Below are 20223 nucleotides of genomic sequence, written 5' to 3'. Positions count from 1 at the left end.
CATATTAAAATATGCCCCATATAATCCTGCATAAAGGTTAATAAAGGCCCCATAAGATGCTCCAAAGACACATTTGCCCCATATAATGCTGCACAAATGCTGATTATGGCCCCATAAGATGCTCTATAAAGATATTTGCCTCATATAGTGCTGCACAAACCTTGATTATGGCCCTATAAGATGCTCCATACAGACACTTGCCCCATATACCGTAATGCTCTGTTATGGCCCTATATAGTGCTGCACAAACGTTATGGCCCCATAGATGCTCCATACAAACACTTGCCCCATATAGTGCTGCACAAATGTTATGGCCCCATAGATGCTCCATACAGACACTTGCCCCATTTGCTGTTGCTGCGATAAAAATAAATAAATCACATACTCACCTCTCCGTCGCTCAGGCCCCCGGCACTTTCAATAGTCACCTGCTCCTCGTTCGGGGGCGCCACTCCATGTTCAGCACTGACGTTCAGCAGAGGGCGCGCACTAACCACGTAAGTGCGCCCTCTGACCTGTGCGTTACTGCTGAAGACAGAGCGGCGCCGGAACGAGGAAAGGTGACTACCACGCAGCGCAGCGCTCCCCTCCCCGATATACTCACCTGGTCCTGGCGCTGTGCAGGTCCCTGCTTCCCCGACGCTGCAGCTTCATCCTGTACTGAGCGGTCACCGTTACCGCTCATTACAGTAATGAATATGCGGCTCCACCTCTATGGGAGGTGGAGCCGCATATTCATTACTGTAATGAGCGGTACCATGTGACCGCTAAATAAAGGTAGAAGCTGCTGCTGCCGGCTCCGGGGAAGCCAGGGACCTACAGGGACCGTGCCTGGAGTAGGTGAGTATTATTAGACAGCCCCTGCTCCCCCTCCCCTGCCGACCCCTGGGTATGCCTCGAGTATAAGCTGAGAGGGGGACTTTCAGCCCCAAAAAGTGAGCTGAAAATCTCGCCTTATACTCGAGTATATACAGTATATACTGCATGGGCTGTGCTATATATTATGTGGCCAGTGTTATATACTGCTTGGGCTGTGTTATATACTGTGTGGCCACTGTTATATACTGAGTGGCCTGTATTAAAGGATCGGTTATTCTACAATATGTATGTATGTATATAGCAGCCACATAGTATATATCACAGGCCACGTAGTATTTGTCTACTATATACTACATGGATCCTATATACTACGTGGCCTGTGCTATATACTATGTGGCTGCTATATACATACATACCGTGCATATTCTAGAATACCCGATGCGTTAGAATCGGGCCACCATCTAGTTGATTATAATTCTCTTTGCTCATCTTTTTCTCACCTTTTATGTAGGTTAGTGTCAGAACCTCAAGGCAGCAGATCCCTCTGTCTACAATCTGAAATAGACAGATTCTGCATATAGTCTCTTACTATTAGGCATGTTTCTCTCTTATTCAGCCAACCACGTGTCACTTACGTATTTATTTTTCATCTTGCATACTTGCCTCCATTTAGGTTTTAAAGTGGTTCTGCATATCTTAGCACATGTACGTCCTAAGTAGCGTTGAGCATTCCGATACTGCAAATATCGGGTATCGGCCGATATTCGCTGTATCGGAATTCCGATACTTTTGCGATATCGGATACCGGAATCGGAAGTTCCCATAGTGCAATGATGCACTATAATGGAGTGTGGGCGGTGTGTGGGCGGAGACTGCGTGTGTGTGTGCGGGCGGGGTCTGTGCGTGACTGTGGGGGGTCTGTGAGGGCTGCCAGGGGTCTGTGCGTGCCTGCCAGGGCTCTGTGCGTGCCTGTCGGGGCTCTGTGCGTGCCTGTCAGGGCTCTCCGGGTTTGGACCCGCAGAAGCGCTGGGATAGGCGCAAAAAGGCTGTTGTCCTCCTTCACTTCCCCGCTCCCCCTTCATGTTATAGCATTGTCCCGCCCCATGGAATAAAGGACATTAACCTTTTTTAAGAAGCAATGGTGAGTGCCATTTCATTTTTCAATATTGAACACATTTAGTCTTCAACACACTTTCATGCACCACCTAGCTCATCATTATGTGGTATGGTACGCTTCATATTGAGGACAGATTCAGACTGCAGTCAACAGTTTGGTGCCGTTATTTCACTTTTATGGAGTAGTTTTGCACCCCTATTCTTACTTTATCTGCAGAAGTCTTGGTTTGACTCCCCAATACTTCATTCCGAGGTGGCTATTTATGTATTCATTGTGATTCCGACTGTGTTGGTATGCAAATGATAACATCTGCCTTTTTCTACAATTTTATTTCTTTGCTTTTATACATTTTGTCAATAAAAGTTTGCTTATTTTATCATCTGGGCTTTGCCAGCTTTTTTTTTTTTTTTTTTTTTAATAATGGTCTTTTGTTAGAGCCCCTTACACATTGGCCTTATATAGGTTCCTGCTAAATGGATAGTAGGAGTGTTATGCGCTACGCAGAGAAACTAAGCAAGACTAGCACCAAACAAGCAAAGGCGGGCCATAGATGCACTTGGCACAAGCTGCCCAGCTAGGCAGGCCCTTGAGGGCCAGGAATACTCTTCACCCAAGCTCCAACACCGCACCCTCCTGCTTATTTTATGTTGTAACGGATATCTATCTGTTGAAGTTTTCCATTAAAATTCACGCTTTCCACTGCAGAATTTGGGGTGAGTGCCGCATATTTTCTTACTTATGAGCACACATGAACTATTGGTTTTCAGCTGCTGTGCACCAAATACCCCGTAGTAAGCGTGACGCCTAATGCTCTGGATCCTATCTATGGTCCTTGCTGCTGCATAAAGTATCGCTCTAGTGCCGTCCTATTCTATAACTCTTTGTGGATTATACTCTTCACCCAGCTCCTAGAAATGAAAGGGGGACTTTGGCAGAGCCCTTCCCAGGCCCACTGTTGCCTGGCAGCTGGCGACTGGTGAGGCAGCCGATGCCTAGTCAAGAACCAGGTAGGTACCTCTGCAAGAACCCCTGCGAGGGAAGCACAAAGAGACAAGGAGAAGAACCCTAAGGAATACCCTGAAAAGATAATCAATACAGCCAGCACCACTCACCTCCAAGGCACATAAGAACTGCAATAAGCAGAAAAAAGGCCTGAGCAGTTTTAAATACCCACCTGATGCTGAAGGACCTGATCAGATGTTGACTACCTCCCAATCATCCCCAGATAACCACTTCCTGCTAACCTGTACTGTAGAATGGACACAATCCCACCACTGCCTTTTAGCAGACACAGCAACGTCCTGCCTTGCCTGGCAACACCGCGTACCATGTTCCCCAAGCAGAGAAATCCGGCCCACATCTCCACAGTCTACAACTCCAGAACACAATATTCCAAGGAGATTGGAATGGTATGCGTGGTAGCTTCTCCTCCAGGGTCAGGACAATAGCGGCACTTGCGACCAGAGCAGCGTAGCATTGGACCCGAACCATTACCAGGTGAGCGCACAGAACTACAATTCCTAACAATGACATAGTCTTATCAGTGAATAGAAGAGAAGGAGCTTAAAAATAATAATAATGAGAACTAGCTTCCGAAACTATACAAGCATAGCTACTAAACCTGATAGCAAACCTAACATTTATTTACAATATTGTGCAGAATTGTGAACATGGCTCCAGCTACAATATATCCCACAAGTCAATAAAAGATTAATAATTTTAAAACATGTGTCTAAAGTACCTTCTGCAACAAAATAGTTAAAGATCCGTAAAGGCAGATGGACATACCTGCTGGAATCATGGCGATCTTTAGATGTAATCCACTCTCCCCTCTTCACAAACTGTGTTACAGCTGTAAAGAAAGAAGACATAAAAACCTAGGAGCTATGGCAGAGGGTCATTCCAAACAATTCACACTGAGACTGGTGAGGTCATTCAAGATAGTAAATCAGTCATCTGCTTTTGAGCTATTTCCATGTCTATACATTTCCAAGATTAATATGCTGATTAACACAATAAAGACAGACCTTTGTAATCAGCACTGGAACAGCTGGGACGACTACCTGAGGGGCAAAATATCCTTAATGATCACATTTTTGAGACTTTCGGCATGGTTCTGCCATCATTGTGGTGCAGATCTAAAGATTTATTCCAGTGGTATTACACGGCAGGATGTCTAAATGTTTATCTCTTTTGTATGACGCTGCATAGGACAAATAAGGTCATTGGCCTATATTCAAGGAACATGCAGGGACGTTTATTTGCATATGCATTGAACATGTTCACAAAACTTGTGTGGGATACAGATAAACAGGAAAAATTCTGAGTCTTATCAGGAGAATATCACCTGACACTTTTGAAGTTTATTTTGGGATGGATTTTTCCATCTGCTGTGGATGCACCCCTTACCGTGGCCTGTACTAGGACAGGTTGTCTGTGGCATATGACAACACACAAACTAGAAATGGCAACAAAATTAAAACCAGTGCACCTCAAAAATAAAGAATAAATCCGTTCTGCTGGCCCTTGCACATGCGTGAATTTATCTATCTATCTAATTGTCAAAGGTCCACTTCCGTCTGTTTGTCTGAAACGTCCGTCTGTCTGTAACGGAAATCTCGTGTCGCTGATTGGTCGCGGCTGGCCGCGACCAATCAGCGATATTGGGGCGGAATTTAAACAGAGCTTCACTTTTTACTATTGATGCTGCCTATGCAGCATCAATAATAAAAAGATATAATGTTAAAAATAAAAAAAAATAAAAACATTCTCACCTTCCGGCGTCCGTGCCAGCCTTTCCTGCTCCTCGCGACGCTTCGGTCCCAAGAATGCATTGCGGCAATGACCCCAGATCATGTAGCGGTCTCGCGAGACTGCTACATCATCAAGGGTTATTGCCGCAAGGCATTACTGGGAACGGAGCGTCGCGAGGAGCATCGCTAAAGGCCTGGGCTGGGTCCGGGGGCCGCCGGAAGGCGAGTATGTAACTAATTATCTTAACTATTTTTTTCAAAGGGATATGGTGCCCACATTGCAATATACTACGTGGGCTGTGTTACATACTACGTGGGCTGTGTTACATACTACGTGGGCTGTGTTACATACTACGTGGGCTGTGTTACATACTACGTGGGCTGTGTTACATACTACGTGGGCTGTGTTACATACTACGTGGGCTGTGTTACATACTACGTGGGCTGTGTTACATACTACGTGGGCTGTGTTACATACTACGTGGGCTGTGTTACATACTACGTGGGCTGTGTTACATACTGCGTGGGCTGTGTTACATACTGCGTGGGCTGTGTTACATACTGCGTGGGCTGTGTTACATACTGCGTGGGCTGTGTTACATACTGCGTGGGCTGTGTTACATACTGCGTGGGCTGTGTTACATACTGCGTGGGCTCTGTTACATACTGCGTGGGCTGTGTTACATACTGCGTGGGCTGTGTTACATACTGCGTGGGCTGTGTTACATACTGCGTGGGCTGTGTTACATACTGCGTGGGCTGTGTTACATACTGCGTGGGCTGTGTTACATACTGCGTGGGCTGTGTTACATACTATGTGGGCTGTGTTACAGTTATATGAAAAAGTTTGGGCACCCCTATTAACCCCTTAACGACCACCAATACGCCTTTTAACGGCGGTCATTAAGGGTACTTAAACCACAGCGCCGTTAATTAACGGCGCTGTGGAAAAAGTAAATAGCGCCCCCCACAGTCCGATTTTCTCCGGGGTCTCGGCTGCCGGGGGTAGCCGAGACCCCAGAGAACATGCTTCGGGTCGGTTTTCACCGACCCGCTTTTGCAATCGCCGGCAATTAACCGTTTACCGGCGATCGCAAAAAAAAAAAATCCATACTTGTGTTTTCTTTCTCTCCCCTCTAATGTGATCGCACATTAGAGGGGAGAGAAATAGGGTCCCCCGAGCCCCCCACTGTACCTTATGTACCGAAAAAGGTGCCCCCCGGTCCCAGACCCTCCTCCTTCTTCCTAGTGCTCCAAAATGGCGGGCGCATGTGCAGATGCGCCCGCCAAAACCTAGCTTCCCCCGCAGTGTATTGGGGTCGGTTTTTACCGACCCTTGGAGCGATCGCAATCCCGGGGGTCTTTACAGACCCCCGGGGTTGCGATCGCTGCATATAGTTTGTAAAAAAAAAAAAAAAAGTTTGCTTTGCATTTCTCTCCCCTCTGATGTGATCGCACATCAGAAAGGAGAGAAATAGTCCCCCGAGCCCCCCACCATACCTCTTGCAGTGTCCCCCTGTCCCCGGTCCAAGGTTTCCAGCCCACAGCTCCCGGCCCCCCTTCTTCTCTGCTGGAAGAAAATGGCGGGCGCATGCGCAGTGCGCCTGCCATGATCTGCCAGCAGAGACCCAGCAACCTGTGAGAATTTTCTCATTGGCTGCTGGGTTTTTCATTACTGTGATATGTCCTATCCCAGTGATCAAAACCCCTAATATTTAATAAATATGGCAGCACTTGGGCTGTACCTCTCTCTTCTCTCCTTGTAGTTGTTCTAGGAGAGAAGAGAGAGAGACTACAGTTCAAGTGCTGCCCTGTCAGTTACAAAAAACACTTGTCTATATCCGCCAGCATCCAATTTACCCACCCCCGTTCTCCGTAATCCCTGCATCATCAGCAGAGGATTATAAAAAAAAAATAATAATTTTTTTAAAATTTTTTTAGGGTTAGGGGAGGAATTAAATAAAATGACCCGCGGAACTTTCAGCGTGGAGGAAGCTTACAGCCTGCTTTGCTCCGGCAGTGAAACAGATTCTGCCTCTGAAGCTGAGCAGCTTTCAGACAGTGATGACGACTCTTCCTCCACGGGATCCCCCAGCCCGGTGGTAGCGGAGTCGGTCGTCACTGCTGAAGCTTCAGAGGCAGGACCAAGTACCGCAGTCCCCCCCACCGCTGTGGTATAATGACACCTCATTTTCCCCTCAAATCCCCCTTTTTCTGCAGTCCCTGGAATAAAAGTAGATGTCGCCAATTTTACCCCCATTGATTTTGAAATTTTCATTAGCCCCGAAATCCTGCAATTAATCGTCCACCAAACAAACCTATATGCCCGGCAATATATTTCCCAAAAACCCACTGCCTTTCATTCCCGTTCCTGGATCCCCACAAATGTCCCCGAAATAAAAAAATTCTTAGGCCTCACCCTGAATATGGGTATAGTAAAAAAAACCCACTCTCCGCTCTTACTGGGCAACAAAAGCTGTCCACTGCACCCCTGTATTTGCAGCCATCATGTCCCGAGTCCGTTACGAAGCCCTGATGAGATTCCTCCACTTCAGTGACAATTCCCAAGCTCTCCCAAGAACTGACCCCAACTACGATCGGCTAAATAAATTAAGACCCCTAATTTCCCTCCTAAAAACTTCCTTTCTAAATTCCTATACCCCAGAGCAAAATGTGGCAGTCGACGAGTCCTTGATGAGCTACAGGGGCTGTCTGTTATTCCGCCAATTTATTCCCTCCAAGAGAGCCAAATACGGCGTAAAATTATACAAAGCTTGCGAGAGCTCATCATGGTACACGTCAACCTTCTTAATTTATGAAGGTAGGGGCCGCCAAATAAACCCCCCAAACTGCCCCCAGACAATTGGTATCCCAGGCAAAATTGTCTGGGAGTTAATGACGCCCTTTCTCAATCAGGGGTACCACATGTATACTGACAACCATTACACGAGCATCCCCCTATACAAATCCCTCCATGCTGCAAATACAGGGGCCTGTGGGACAGTGAGGAAAAACAGAGTGGGGTTTCCGTCACAGTTGGTGTCCAGACGTTTGGAGAGGGGGGCGTCATTCTCACTTGCAAGCGACCAACTTCTTGCAGTGAAGTGGAAAGACAGGAAGGACGTCTACATGCTTTCCACACTGCATACGGACACCACTGTGACGTCAGAGAGAGGGGTGCCACCAGGGACAAAGAAAAACCTGTCTGCGTCACAGACTATAACAGACATATGGGTGGCATAGACCTGTCAGACCAGGTTCTGCAACCATACCTGGTCAAGAGGAAGACCAGGGTGTGGTATAAAAAGGTGGCAATCTATCTCATTCAAACTGCCACATAACAGTTTTGTCCTATATAAAAAATCCCAAGGACCACTTACGTTCCTGCACTTTCAGGAAAAAGTAGTAGAGAGCCTCATATTTGAGTCCATGGCACCGGGGGAAGCCTTCGACTGAGGATTCCCGGAGACTTTCAGAACGCCATTTTCCTCACCCTGTCCCTGTCACTCCCACCCAAAAGGTATCCTCAAAAAAGGTGCCAAGTTTGCAGAAAGCATGGCAGTCGGAGTGATTCCCGATTCTATTGCCCCACATGCCCATCCCAACCAGGCCTTTGTATCTCCCCCTGTTTTGAGACCTACCACACCACCTACAATTATTAGTTTGTTTGTTTTTCAATAATTTTTATTTTCTGCTTAGTGGCCCCAGTAGTACACTTTGGAACAATTGATAAATAATATTTTAATTAGTAGATCCCATTTTACCCCATTTCACAATTAATTCCAGAACTTGATCAATCCCATACCAAACTACTATTCCAACAAATTCTGATCCACGTACCCACGTCTGTACGCTCTAGAGTGTGGTCCCCACAAATGTTCTTGCAAAGTCAGGTCATCTGAAAATTCTAGGACTCGATCAATCCCATACCAAACTACTATCCCAACAAATTCTCATCCACGTACCCACGTCTGTACGCTCTAGAGTGTGGACCCCACAAATGTTCTTGCAAAGTCAGGTCATCTGAAAATTCTAGGACTCGATCAATCCCATACCAAACTACTATTCCAACAAATTCTCATCCACGTACCCACGTCTGTACGCTCTAGAGTGTGGACCCCACAAATGTTCTTGCAAAGTCAGGTCATCTGAAAATTCTAGGACTCGATCAATCCCATACCAAACTACTATTCCAACAAATTCTCGTCCACGTACCTATGTCAATAAGCGTTAGAATGTGGACCCCAGAAACGATCTTGAAAAGTGAGATCATCTGAAAATGAATTCTAAGACTTGATTACTCACAAACATTATTGACCATTTATCTAACTTTGACTGTTTTTATGACTGTCTTGCTACACAAAACTTTGGCTTCCATTTATATTACTTATATTTATGTTGATGATACGGGCATGATCATTTTATTGTAGGATTTCTAAAAAAAATTAGGAAGTTCCGTACTTATACACTATGGGCTTTACTTTATGGTTCTTGCCGAACCTCTGGTAGCAGACAATACTTTCTATAGAGAACTGGTTGTTTTGTGCATATAGCGGTTCTGACCTTGGCGGGTGGGACCTTGCTATGATGTACCACGTCTATTGGCACATTCGTCTCTCATATAGGGATTGATGGAGCTAAAAGGACGTTGTACGACCAGTCTCTGAAAGTGTCTGCCATTCTAGCCCTGATGGTGTTCTTTCATCTTTGGAACATACTCCGCTTTGCCACATAGTTGGCTGCATTTTCCTACACATTTTGCCCTTCATTCCAGTACAGTTTATTCTTCCTGCTACAATATACGCAAATGCGGGACAACTGTTTTGTTAGCAAGACCAATTTTATAGTCAGCCAATGTGTTTTAGGAGCATGCCTCCCTCTGTGAGTAATAATTCCTGGAAGGATTTTCTTTTTTGCTCAATGTCTCTAGAAGCTTTGAATGGGTCCTGGATCTTCAATTTCAAATAAAGCCAAATTTGTCACATTGTGCCCCTTTCTGTCCAAGCCCTGCCATTTGTCCAAACTTAACTTTTTGACTACATATGGGATATCGGTGCGCTCATAATAAAGTGGGTAACGAATTGTGGGGTCCACTTTTTGATGTCATTTCTGGTGAGACATTAAGGTCTAAAACAAGATTCTCGTGGAAAAAAAAAATGAGTTTTTTCAATATGACGACCTAATGTTATCAAACTCTGTCGTACATGTGGGTTCAAATTGTTAAATATAACCCTGATTAAAATCTTTGAGGGGTGTAGTTTCCAAAACGGGGTCAGTTGTGGGGGGTTTCTGCTGTTAGGCACATCTACAAACCCAAAATGGCGTCCGCTCTCACAATTAAGAGATTAAAAAGTCAAACGGCGCTCCTTCCCTTCCAAGCTCCGCAGTGCGCCCAAACAGAGGTTTACCCCCACATACGGGGTATCGACATACTCAGGACAAATTGCACAACAACTTTTGGGGTCCAATGTGTCTTGCTACCCTTGGGAAAATAAATTGGGGGTGAAAAGATCATTTTTGTGAAAAAAAAATGACTTAATTTTTTCGGCTCTACGTTATAAACTTGTGTGAAGCACATTTTCTGTTAGTACAATAAACCTAATTTCAAGGCAGAAACATTACTGTGTCCAACAGTTATTAGATATATGAAACTGAAATAGCTGTTGCAAAAAAAATAATTTTTATAAAACATTAAGCTTAAGATTAATAGGGCTGCCCAAACTTTTTCATATAACTATATATACTACGTGGGCTGTGCTACATACTACGTGGGCTGTGCTATATACTACGTGGGCTGTGCTATATACTACGTGGGCTGTCAGACTTTCGCCTGGGGCCCCCAAAAACCTGGAGCTGGCCATGGCTTCACTAATTGGTCGCGCCCGGCCGCAAACAATCAGCGACAGACGCAGTCCAGCCGCGAATTGGCGTGGGATTTGAACCACACTTTGCTGATTGGTCGCGCCCCGCCGTTCGAATCCTTTGTATTTATTGCATTATTCTGAAATCTTCATAAATAAATTACATACATATTCAAGTCTAGCCAATGCGTTAGAATCGGGCCACCATCTAGTAGCATATAAATGACAGTTAATCTAAACAGTTGGCAGGTCAAATATTTTCTCTGCTATTTCTGTGGCTTCTCCTCTCGATAACAGCTGATCACTCAGGAGTAGAAAAGTGGGACCTATGGCTTCTGGATGGAAAGGGATTGTATAAAACCTGTATCCATCGTATTTTGTCCATTTATCTTTTCTGTATTAATTCCTCATGGAGTTCAAAATCTCAAGCGGCCCATTAAATAAAAATGTATACCAATTAACTCCAGAGGATGTCTGTACTGATCTGTGATGGATACAGATTACAAGTGCTAACTGGACTGGAAGATGGGATTCATGCCTGCATTCAGGAATTCTGGAACATACCAAAAATCAATGGTGCAATAATAAAAAGCATATATTAGATTTCCTAAACATCCTACTCATGGAATGCACATAAATATTAACACGTCCTAGAGTAACAGTTTCTCTAAGGCTTCTTTCACATTTCCATTTTTACAATCTGCACAGGATCAGTCAAAATGTTGAAATGACGGATCCTGTGTAGATTGTAAAAAAACGGGTGCACTGGGCCTGTTTTTCTGACGGACCTGTCGAGGCTATGTGCACATGTTGTGTATGCGTCTTCGCAGTGTTTTTCCGCTGCGAAAACGCATACACAACACAATCCAGGTTTAAAAATTAAAAAAAAAAAAAAAAGTCGCAATATTCTTACCTTCCGGTGTCCCGCGCAGCATTACCGATGCTCGCAATACTCCCGGCTGCTGGTGTTCCCAGTAATGCCTTGCGTGTAATGACCTCTGATGACGTGCGGTCTCGCGAGATGCATCATCAATAGTAAAAAAAGAGAGAGAGAGCGCGAGTGAGAATTTCCCTGACTGGAAATTCTTCCACACATGCTCAGTTTCAAAATACGGAACCCGTTGCTGGATTCCTGCTTTTGTCAGTCAGTGACGGATCCTGCGACTATAGGCTTCCATTATAGCCAACGATGGGCAGCGCAGGATCCGTCGCAGAGCGATTTTCCGACGTGCAGAAAAAAAAAACGTTCCTCTGAACGTTTTCTCTGCCCGGACAGCAGTTTTCTTACGGATCCAATGCACGATGGATGAGATGGATGACCATCCGTTCACAATCCGTCGCTAATACAAGTCTATGGGAAAAAAAACAGGATCCAGCAGAAAAATTAGGTGGATCCTGTTTTTTCAAAAATCGACGGATTTCAACGAGAGCGAAAAGACGGAAGTGTGAAAGAGGCCTAAGATGCTCATTCTCTGATTATTCAATACGATAGGTAATGAACATGGAACGTGTGCAGATTGTAGTTCAATTAACAATTATCCTATAAAAAATTATATATACACCGTAAAGGTTTTGACCGGTCACCTGACCACTCACGTGACTGCGACGTCATTGAAGGTCCTTCACTCACTGCATTCATAGGAACGGAGGCAGACGCTTGCAGCGCTGAGAGCCAGGGTCCGTCGGAGGGGTGAGTAAATCCATTTTTTTTATTCTTTACATGAATATGGATCCCTGGGCCTGTAAGAGTCTCCTCTCCTCCAGACCCTGGGAACCACACGCCGTATAAGATGACTAGGCGTATAAGATGACCCCCGTCTTATACGGCGGGTATATCCCAAATTCCATATTTTATATGGAAAAGTTGGGGGTCGTCTTATACACCAGAAAATACGGTAGTTTTTTTTTTTTTACATCAGATTTCTATAAATGCTGCTGTACACTGAGCTATCCAACAGCCTACAGTAATCATGCACATGGCCCATTACCTGGCTATATTAAACAATGGTCTTAATGTCCTGTCTAACGTATCATCATTTTTCCACATCTGATGTCAGATCGGGCAAGTTAGATATTGTAGAAGTACTTTTAATTGCCAATTATTGCTGCAATCCACTAATATTTAAGACTAGATGGTGGCCCGATTCTAACGCATTGGGTATTCTAGAATATGCATGTCCACGTAGTATATTGCCCAACCACGTAGTATATTGCCCAGTGACGTAGAATACAGCACAAAGTCACGTAGTATATTGCCAAGCCACGTAGTATATTGCCAAGTCACGTATGTCACAGGTTAAAAAATAAACATATACTCACCTTCCGAGGGCCCCTTGTAGTTTGGTCACATGACCGTGACATCATGGCAGGTCCTTCTCGCACAGGTGCGCAGGACCTGTGATGACGTCGCGGTCACATGACAATGACGTCATGGCAGGTCCTTCTCGCGCAGGGCCTGTGATGACGTCGCGGTCACATGACCGTGATGTCATGGCAGGTCCTTCTCCCATACTATCCTTGCCACGGGAACTTGCCGCTTGCATTGAGCGGTTACCGGAGCGTAGCAAGGAGCGGGAAAGGCGGCGGAAGGTGAGTATATAATGATTTTTTATTAAATTATTTTTAACATTAGATGTTTTTACTATTGACACTGCATAGGCAGCATCAATAGTAAAAACTTGGTCACAGGGTTAATAGTGGCAGTAACGGAGTGAGTTACCCGCAGCATAACGCGGTCCGTTACCGCTGGCATTAAACCTGTGTGAGCGGTGACTGCGGGGAGTATGGAGCAGGCGCCGACTGCAGGGTAGTAGGGAGGGACTAATCGGACTGTGGCCATCGCCGATTGGTCACGGCAGCCATGACAGGCAGCTGGCGAGACCAATCAGCAACTGGGATTCCATGACAGAAAGGCCGCGACCAATGAATATCCGTGATAGACAGAAGGACAGACAGACCGAAAGAAAGACGTAAGTGACTCTTAGACAATTATATATATACTAGATTGTGGCCCGATTCTAACGCATCGGGTATTCTAGAATATGCATGTCCCCGTAGTATATGGAAAATGATGATTCCAGAATTCGCGGCACACTGTGCCCGTCGCTGATTGGTCGAGGCAACCTTTATGACATCATCGTCGCCATGGCAACCATTATGACATCTACGTCGATACTGTGCCCGTCGCTGAATCAGAAACGTGAGATGTCTACGTCCTTTATGACATCATCGTAGCTGTGCCCGTTGCTGATTGGTCGAGGCCTGGCGGCCTCGACCACTCAGAAACGCGGGATTTCTACGTCGATGCTGTGCCGGTCTCTGGTCGAGGCCTGGCGGCCTCGACCAATCGGAGAGCCGGGATTTCCAGGACAGACAGACAGACGGAAAAACCCTTAGACAATTATATATATACTAGATTGTGGCCCGATTCTAACGCATCGGGTATTCTAGAATATGCATGTCCCTGTAATATATGGACAATGATGATTCCAGAATTCGCGGCAGACTGTGCCCGTTGCTGATTTGTCGAGGCAACCTTTATGATATCATCATCGCCATGGCAACCATTATGACATCATCGTCGCTGTGCCCGTCGCTGATTGGTCGAGGCCTGGCGGCCTCGACCAATCAGAGACGCGGGATTTCCAGGACAGACAGAAAAACCCTTAGGCATATATATATATATAATATATATATATATATAATATATATATATATATATATAATATATATATATATATAATATATATATATATATATATATATATATATATATATATATATATATATATATATATATATATATATATATATATATATATATATATATATATATATATATACTAGATTGTGGCCCGATTCTAACGCTTCGGGTATTCTAGAATATGCATGTCCCCGTAGTATATGGACAATGATGATTCCAGAATTTGCGGCAGACTGTGCCCGTCGCTGATTGGTCGAGGCAACCTTTATGACATCATCGTCGCCATGGCAACCATTATGACATCTACGTCGATACTGTACCCGTCGCTGAATCAGAAACGTGGGATTTCTACATCCTTTATGACATCATCGTCGCTGTGCCCGTTGCTGATTGGTCGAGGCCTGGCGGCCTCGACCAATCAGAGACGCGGGATTTCCAGGACAGACAGACAGACAGACAGACAGACACAGACAGAAAAACCCTTAGACAATTATATATATAGATATCAGAACAATTATTGATTAGTGTAAAATGCTCATTTAACTATAAACTGCACATTTAGCATGTTACTTCTCTACTTCTCTAAGCACAGGAAACTCAATACGCATCTGATTATGGGATGCGTTACTGTAAAGTATTACATTCACGCGTTTTTGGTGTGTTTTTTCCCAAATGCATAGAATTGTGGGAAGAACGCAGAAAATCCACAAAAATAATTAACATGCTCATTTTTTACCGCGATGCGTTTTTTTCGCGGAAAAAAAACGCATCCATGTGCACAAAACATGCAGAATGCATTCTAAATGATAGATTGCATAATGTATGCGTTTTTAATGAGTTTTTATAGCGTTTTTAGCGTGTAAAAAACGTGAAAAAACCTGAACGTGTGCACATAGCCTCAGTATCAGTTCATACAGTTGTTTTCTTGTGTGAAATGTTAAACGAGTGGAGTAAAAATTAACATTTGTAAACATGTATTCAATTAACCCCTTAGTGACGGAGCCAAATTTTTGAAATCTGAATAGTGTTACTTTATGTGGTAATAACTCTGCAACGCTTTAACAAATCCGAGTGATTTTCAGATCGTTTTTTTCGTGACACATTATACTTTATGATAATGGTAAATTTAGGTCGATATGTTTTGTATTTGTTTATAAAAAAAAATATCAAAAATTTGAGAAAAATGTTAAAAAATTAGCAATTTTCAAAATTTGAATAATTATCCCTTTAATCTAGATAGTCATACCACAGCAAACCATTAATAAATAACATTTCCCACATGTCGGCTTTACATCAGCACCATTTGTAAAATGTTATTTTATTTTGTTAGCATTTTAGGAGGTTTAAAAATGTAGTAGCAATTTTTCATTTTTTCAAGGGAATTTACAAAATTTATTTTTTTAGGGACTTATCCATGTTTGAAGTGACTTTAGGGGTCTCATATTGGGAAACCCCAAAATGTGAAACCATTTTAAAAACAGCACCCCCTGACATACTGAAAACTGCTGTCAGGTACTTTATTAACCCTTCAGGTGCTTTACAGGAATTAATGCAAAGTGGTATGACAGAAATGAGAAAGTGTATTTTTACCACCTAAATGCCTCTAATTTCTGAACAGATTACTACAGCCGACAGACTCTAAGGCTATGTGCACACGTAGGAAGGGGGAGAACCCGCAGCGGATTTGATAAATCTGCAGGGCAAACCCGCTGCGGTTATCCCTGCAGATTTATCGCGGTTTGTGTTGCGGGTTCCGCTGTGGGTTTAATCCTGCACTTGTTTTACTATTGATGCTGCATATGCAGCATCAATAGTAATGTTAAAAATAATAAAAATAATGATATACTCACCCTCTGATGTCCCGATCTCCTCGGCGCTGCACGCGGCGGTCCGGTTCCAAAGATGCTATGCGAGAAGGACCTCCGTGACGTCACGGTCATGTGACCACGACGTCACCGCAGGCCCTGCTCGCATAGCAACCTGAGACCGGACGGCCGCGTACAGTGCTGGGAGGTGAATATATCATTATTTTTTATTTTAATTCTGTTTTTTTTTTTACACAAATATGGTTCCCAGGGCCTGGAGGAGAGTCTCCTCTCCTCCACCCTGGGTACCATCTGCACATTATCCGCATTACTTCCCGCATGGTGGGCACAGCCCCATGCGGGAAGTAAGCGGATCAATGCATTCCTATGGGTGCAGAATCGCTGCGAATCTGCACAAAGAAGTGACATGCTGCAGGTTGTAAACCGCTGCGTTCATGTGCGGTTTTTCCCCCAGCATGTGCACAGCGGTTTGCGGTTTCCATAGGGTTTACATGTTACTGTAAACGCAATGGAAACTGCAGCGGATCCGCAGCGGCAAAATCGCCGCAGTTCCGCGGTAAAAAACGCAAAGTGTGAACATGGCCTAATGCCGCTACTTGGTCGTGAATTGCAATGGCAAACATCAGGGCCACACAATCATGATCTTAGGGCACCAATTTGGATAAAGAGGAAGCCCCCACACTCTGTTATCCATTTATAAAGATGTAGTCACTACTGACAGCAGCATCTAAGGGGTTAAACAGATTTGGATAGTGCAAACACTGATCGTGGAAGATGCAGCAAGTTGTCAGCTATAGTGTACAGCTGACAGCTGATGTATTGTCACCTGTATGTGGAGGATAGTCTTTTACATCTCAGGTCAGTTAAAAGACGTATTGGCTGTCACTAAGGGGTTAAAGGGCCACTGTCACCCCCCTCCAGCCGTTATAAACTAAAAGAGCCACCTTGTGCAGCAGTAATGCTGCATTCTAACAAGGTGGCTCTTTTAGTTTTAGGTTCAAGTATACCCCAAATAAAGCGTTTTTATACTTAGCCACAATTCCTGTCTCTAGCCAGGGAGGCGGGTCCTCGCTCCCCAGCTCTAACCGCTCCTCTGCCGTCACTCCAATCTTCCTGCGCTTTCGGCGCCTCCCCCTCAGCGCTGTGTACGTTTCAAAACCAGCGCCTGCGCAGTGTACTGCGCAGGCGCAGTAAGCTCTGGCCGTCTGATGTCCCAGCCAGGCTTGCAGACTGCGCGGGCATTGCGGCCAGCCACCTTTGGAATCCCCGCCCCGCACTGTGCATAATGCATAACACAGTGCGAGGCGGGGATTCCAAAGGTGGCTGGCCGCAATGCCCGCGCAGGCGCAGTCTGCAAGCCTGGCTGGGACATCAGACGGCCAGAGCTTACTGCGTCTGCGCAGCACAGCAGTACACTGCGCAGGCGCTGGTTTTGAAACGTACACAGCGCTGAGGGGGCGGCGCCGAAAGCGCAGGAAGATTGGAGTGACGGCAGAGGAGCGGTTAGAGCTGGGGAGAGAGGACCCGCCTCTCTGGCTAGTGACAGGAATTGTGGCTAAGTATAAAAATGCTTTATTTGGGGTATACTTGAACCTAAAACTAAAAGAGCCACCTTGTTAGAATGCAGCATTACTGCTGCACAAGGTGGCTCTTTTAGTTTATAACGGCTGGAGGGGGGTGACAGTGGCCCTTTAAACATTTATTTAACCCCTTTCTGACATGGGACGTACTATCCCGTCGAGGTGGGGTGGGCCCCTATGACCATGGGCGGGATAGTACGTCCAGCGCGATCGGCGGCGCTCACGGGGGGAGCGCCGCTGATCGCGGCCGGGTGTCAACTGTTTATCGCAGCTGACATCCGGCACTATGTGCCAGGAGCTGTCACAGACCGCCCCCGGCACATTAACCCCTGGCACACCGCGATCTAAGATGATCGCGATGTGCCGGCGGTGCAGGGAAGCATCGCGCAGGGAGAGGCCTCCCTGCGGGCTTCCCTGAGCCCCCCGCAGGAACGCGATGTGATCGTGTTGCTGCGAGGGTCTCCTCACCTCCCTCCCTGCTCGAGCCCCGGATCCAAGATGGCCGCGGATCCGGGTCCTGCAGGGAGGGAGGTGGCTTCACAGAGCCTGCTCAGAGCAGGCATTGTGAAGCAGCCTGCACTCCTATCAGATCGGTGATCTGACAGAGTGCTGTGCACACTGTCAGATCACCGATCTGTGATGTCCCCCCCTGGGACAAAGTAAAAAAAAAAAAATTTCAAATGTGTAAAAAAAAAAATAAAAAAAAATATTCCAAAATAATGAAACAAAAAATATATATATTATTCCCATAAATACATTTCTTTATCTAAATAAAAAAAAACAAACAATAAAAGTACACATATTTAGTATCGCCGCGTCCGTAAAGGCCCGACCTATAAAACTGGCCCGCTAGTTAACCCCTTCAGTAAACACCGTAAGAAAAAAAAAAAAAAAAAACGAGGCAAAAAAACAACGCTTTATTATCATACCGCCGAACTAAAAGTGGAATAACACGCGATCAAAAAGACAGATATAAATAACCCTAGTACCACTGAAAGCGTCATCTTGTCCCGCAAAAAACGAGCCGCCATACAGCATCATCAGCAAAAAAATAAAAAAGTTATAGTCCTGAGAATAAAGCGATGCAAACATTATTTATTCTATAAAATAGTTTTTATCGTATAAAAGCGCCAAAACATAAAAAAATTATATAAATGAGGTGTCGCTGTAATCGTACTGACCCGAAGAATAAAACTGCTTTATCAATTTTACCAAACGCGGAACGGTATAAATGCCTACCCCAAAAGAAATTCATGAATAGCTGGTTTTTGGTCATTCTGCCTCACAAAAATCGGAATAAAAAGCGATCAAAAAATGTCACGTGCCCGAAAATGCTCCAATAAAAACGTCAACTCGTCCCGCAAAAAACAAGACCTCACATGACTCTGTGGACCAAAATATGGAAAAATTATAGCTCTCAAAATGTGGTAACGCAAAAAATATTTTTTGCAATAAAAAGCATCTTTCAGTGTGTGACGGCTGCCAATCATAAAAATCCGCTAAAAAACCCGCTATAAAAGTAAATCAAACCCCCCTTCATCACCCCCTTAGTTAGGGAAAAATAAAAAAAAAATGTATTTATTTCCATTTTCCCATTAGGGCTAGGGTTAGGGCTAGGGTTAGGGCTAGGGTTAGGGTTGGGGCTAAAGTTACAGTTAGGGTTTAGATTTACAGTTGGGAATAGGGTTGGGATTAGGGATAGGGGTGTGTCAGGGTTAGAGGTGTGGTTAGGGTTACTGTTGGGATTAGGGTTAGGGGTGTGTTTGGATTAGGGTTTCAGTTATAATTGTGGGGTTTCCACTGTTTAGGCACATCAGGGGCTCTCCAAACGCGACATGGCGTCCGATCTCAATTCCAGCCAATTCTGCGTTGAAAAAGTAAAACAGTGCTTCTTCCCTTCCGAGCTCTCCCGTGTGCCCAAACAGGGGTTTACCCCAACATATGGGGTATCAGCGTACTCAGGACAAATTGGACAACAACTTTTGGGGTCCAATTTCTCCTGTTACCCTTGGGAAAATACAAAATTGGGGGCTAAAAAATAATTTTTGTGGGAAAAAAAAGGATTTTTTTATTTTCACGGCTCTGCGTTATAAACTGTAGTGAAACACTTGGGGGTTCAAAGTTCTCACAACACATCTAGATTAGTTCCCTGGGGGGTCTAGTTTCCAATATGGGGTCACTTTTGGGGGGTTTCTACTGTTTAGGTACATTAGGGGTTCTGCAAACGCAATGTGACGCCTGCAGACCATTCCATCTAAGTCTGCATTCCAAATGGCGCTCCTTCCCTTCCGAGCTCTGCCATGCGCTCAAACGGTGGTTCCCCCCAACATATTGGGTATCAGCGTACTCAGGACAAATTGGACAACAACTTTTGGGGTCGAATTTCTCCTCTTACCCACGGGAAAATACAAAACTGGGGATTAAAAAATAATTTTGGGGGGAAAAAATTTTTGTTTAATTTTTACGGCTCTCCATTATAAACTTCTGTGAAGCCCTTGGTGGGTCAAAGCGCTCAGCACACATCTAGATAAGTTCCTAAGGGGGTCTACTTTCCAAAATGGTCA

The 20223-nt window shown here is 44.8% G+C and overlaps 1 protein-coding gene across 3 annotated transcripts in view; it reads right to left on the bottom strand.

Annotated features, from left to right (window-relative positions):
* Window positions 1–20223, bottom strand: part of LOC138681604 (protein Mis18-alpha-like) — a 49056-nt gene that overhangs the window by 13490 nt on the left and 15343 nt on the right. For all 3 annotated transcript variants that reach the window (XR_011321944.1, XM_069769236.1, XM_069769237.1), the window contains exon 2: window positions 3725–3788. Coding sequence is in view for 2 of the 3 variants with exons in the window: in XM_069769236.1 (XP_069625337.1) it covers window positions 3725–3788 (64 nt within the window). In the remaining variant the exon portion in view is untranslated. The remainder of the gene's footprint in view (window positions 1–3724; window positions 3789–20223) is intronic.

This window comes from Ranitomeya imitator, chromosome 5, assembly GCF_032444005.1.
Source record: "Ranitomeya imitator isolate aRanImi1 chromosome 5, aRanImi1.pri, whole genome shotgun sequence".
NCBI lineage: Eukaryota > Metazoa > Chordata > Amphibia > Anura > Dendrobatidae > Ranitomeya > Ranitomeya imitator.
This window is presented reverse-complemented; position numbering and strand designations above follow the sequence as displayed.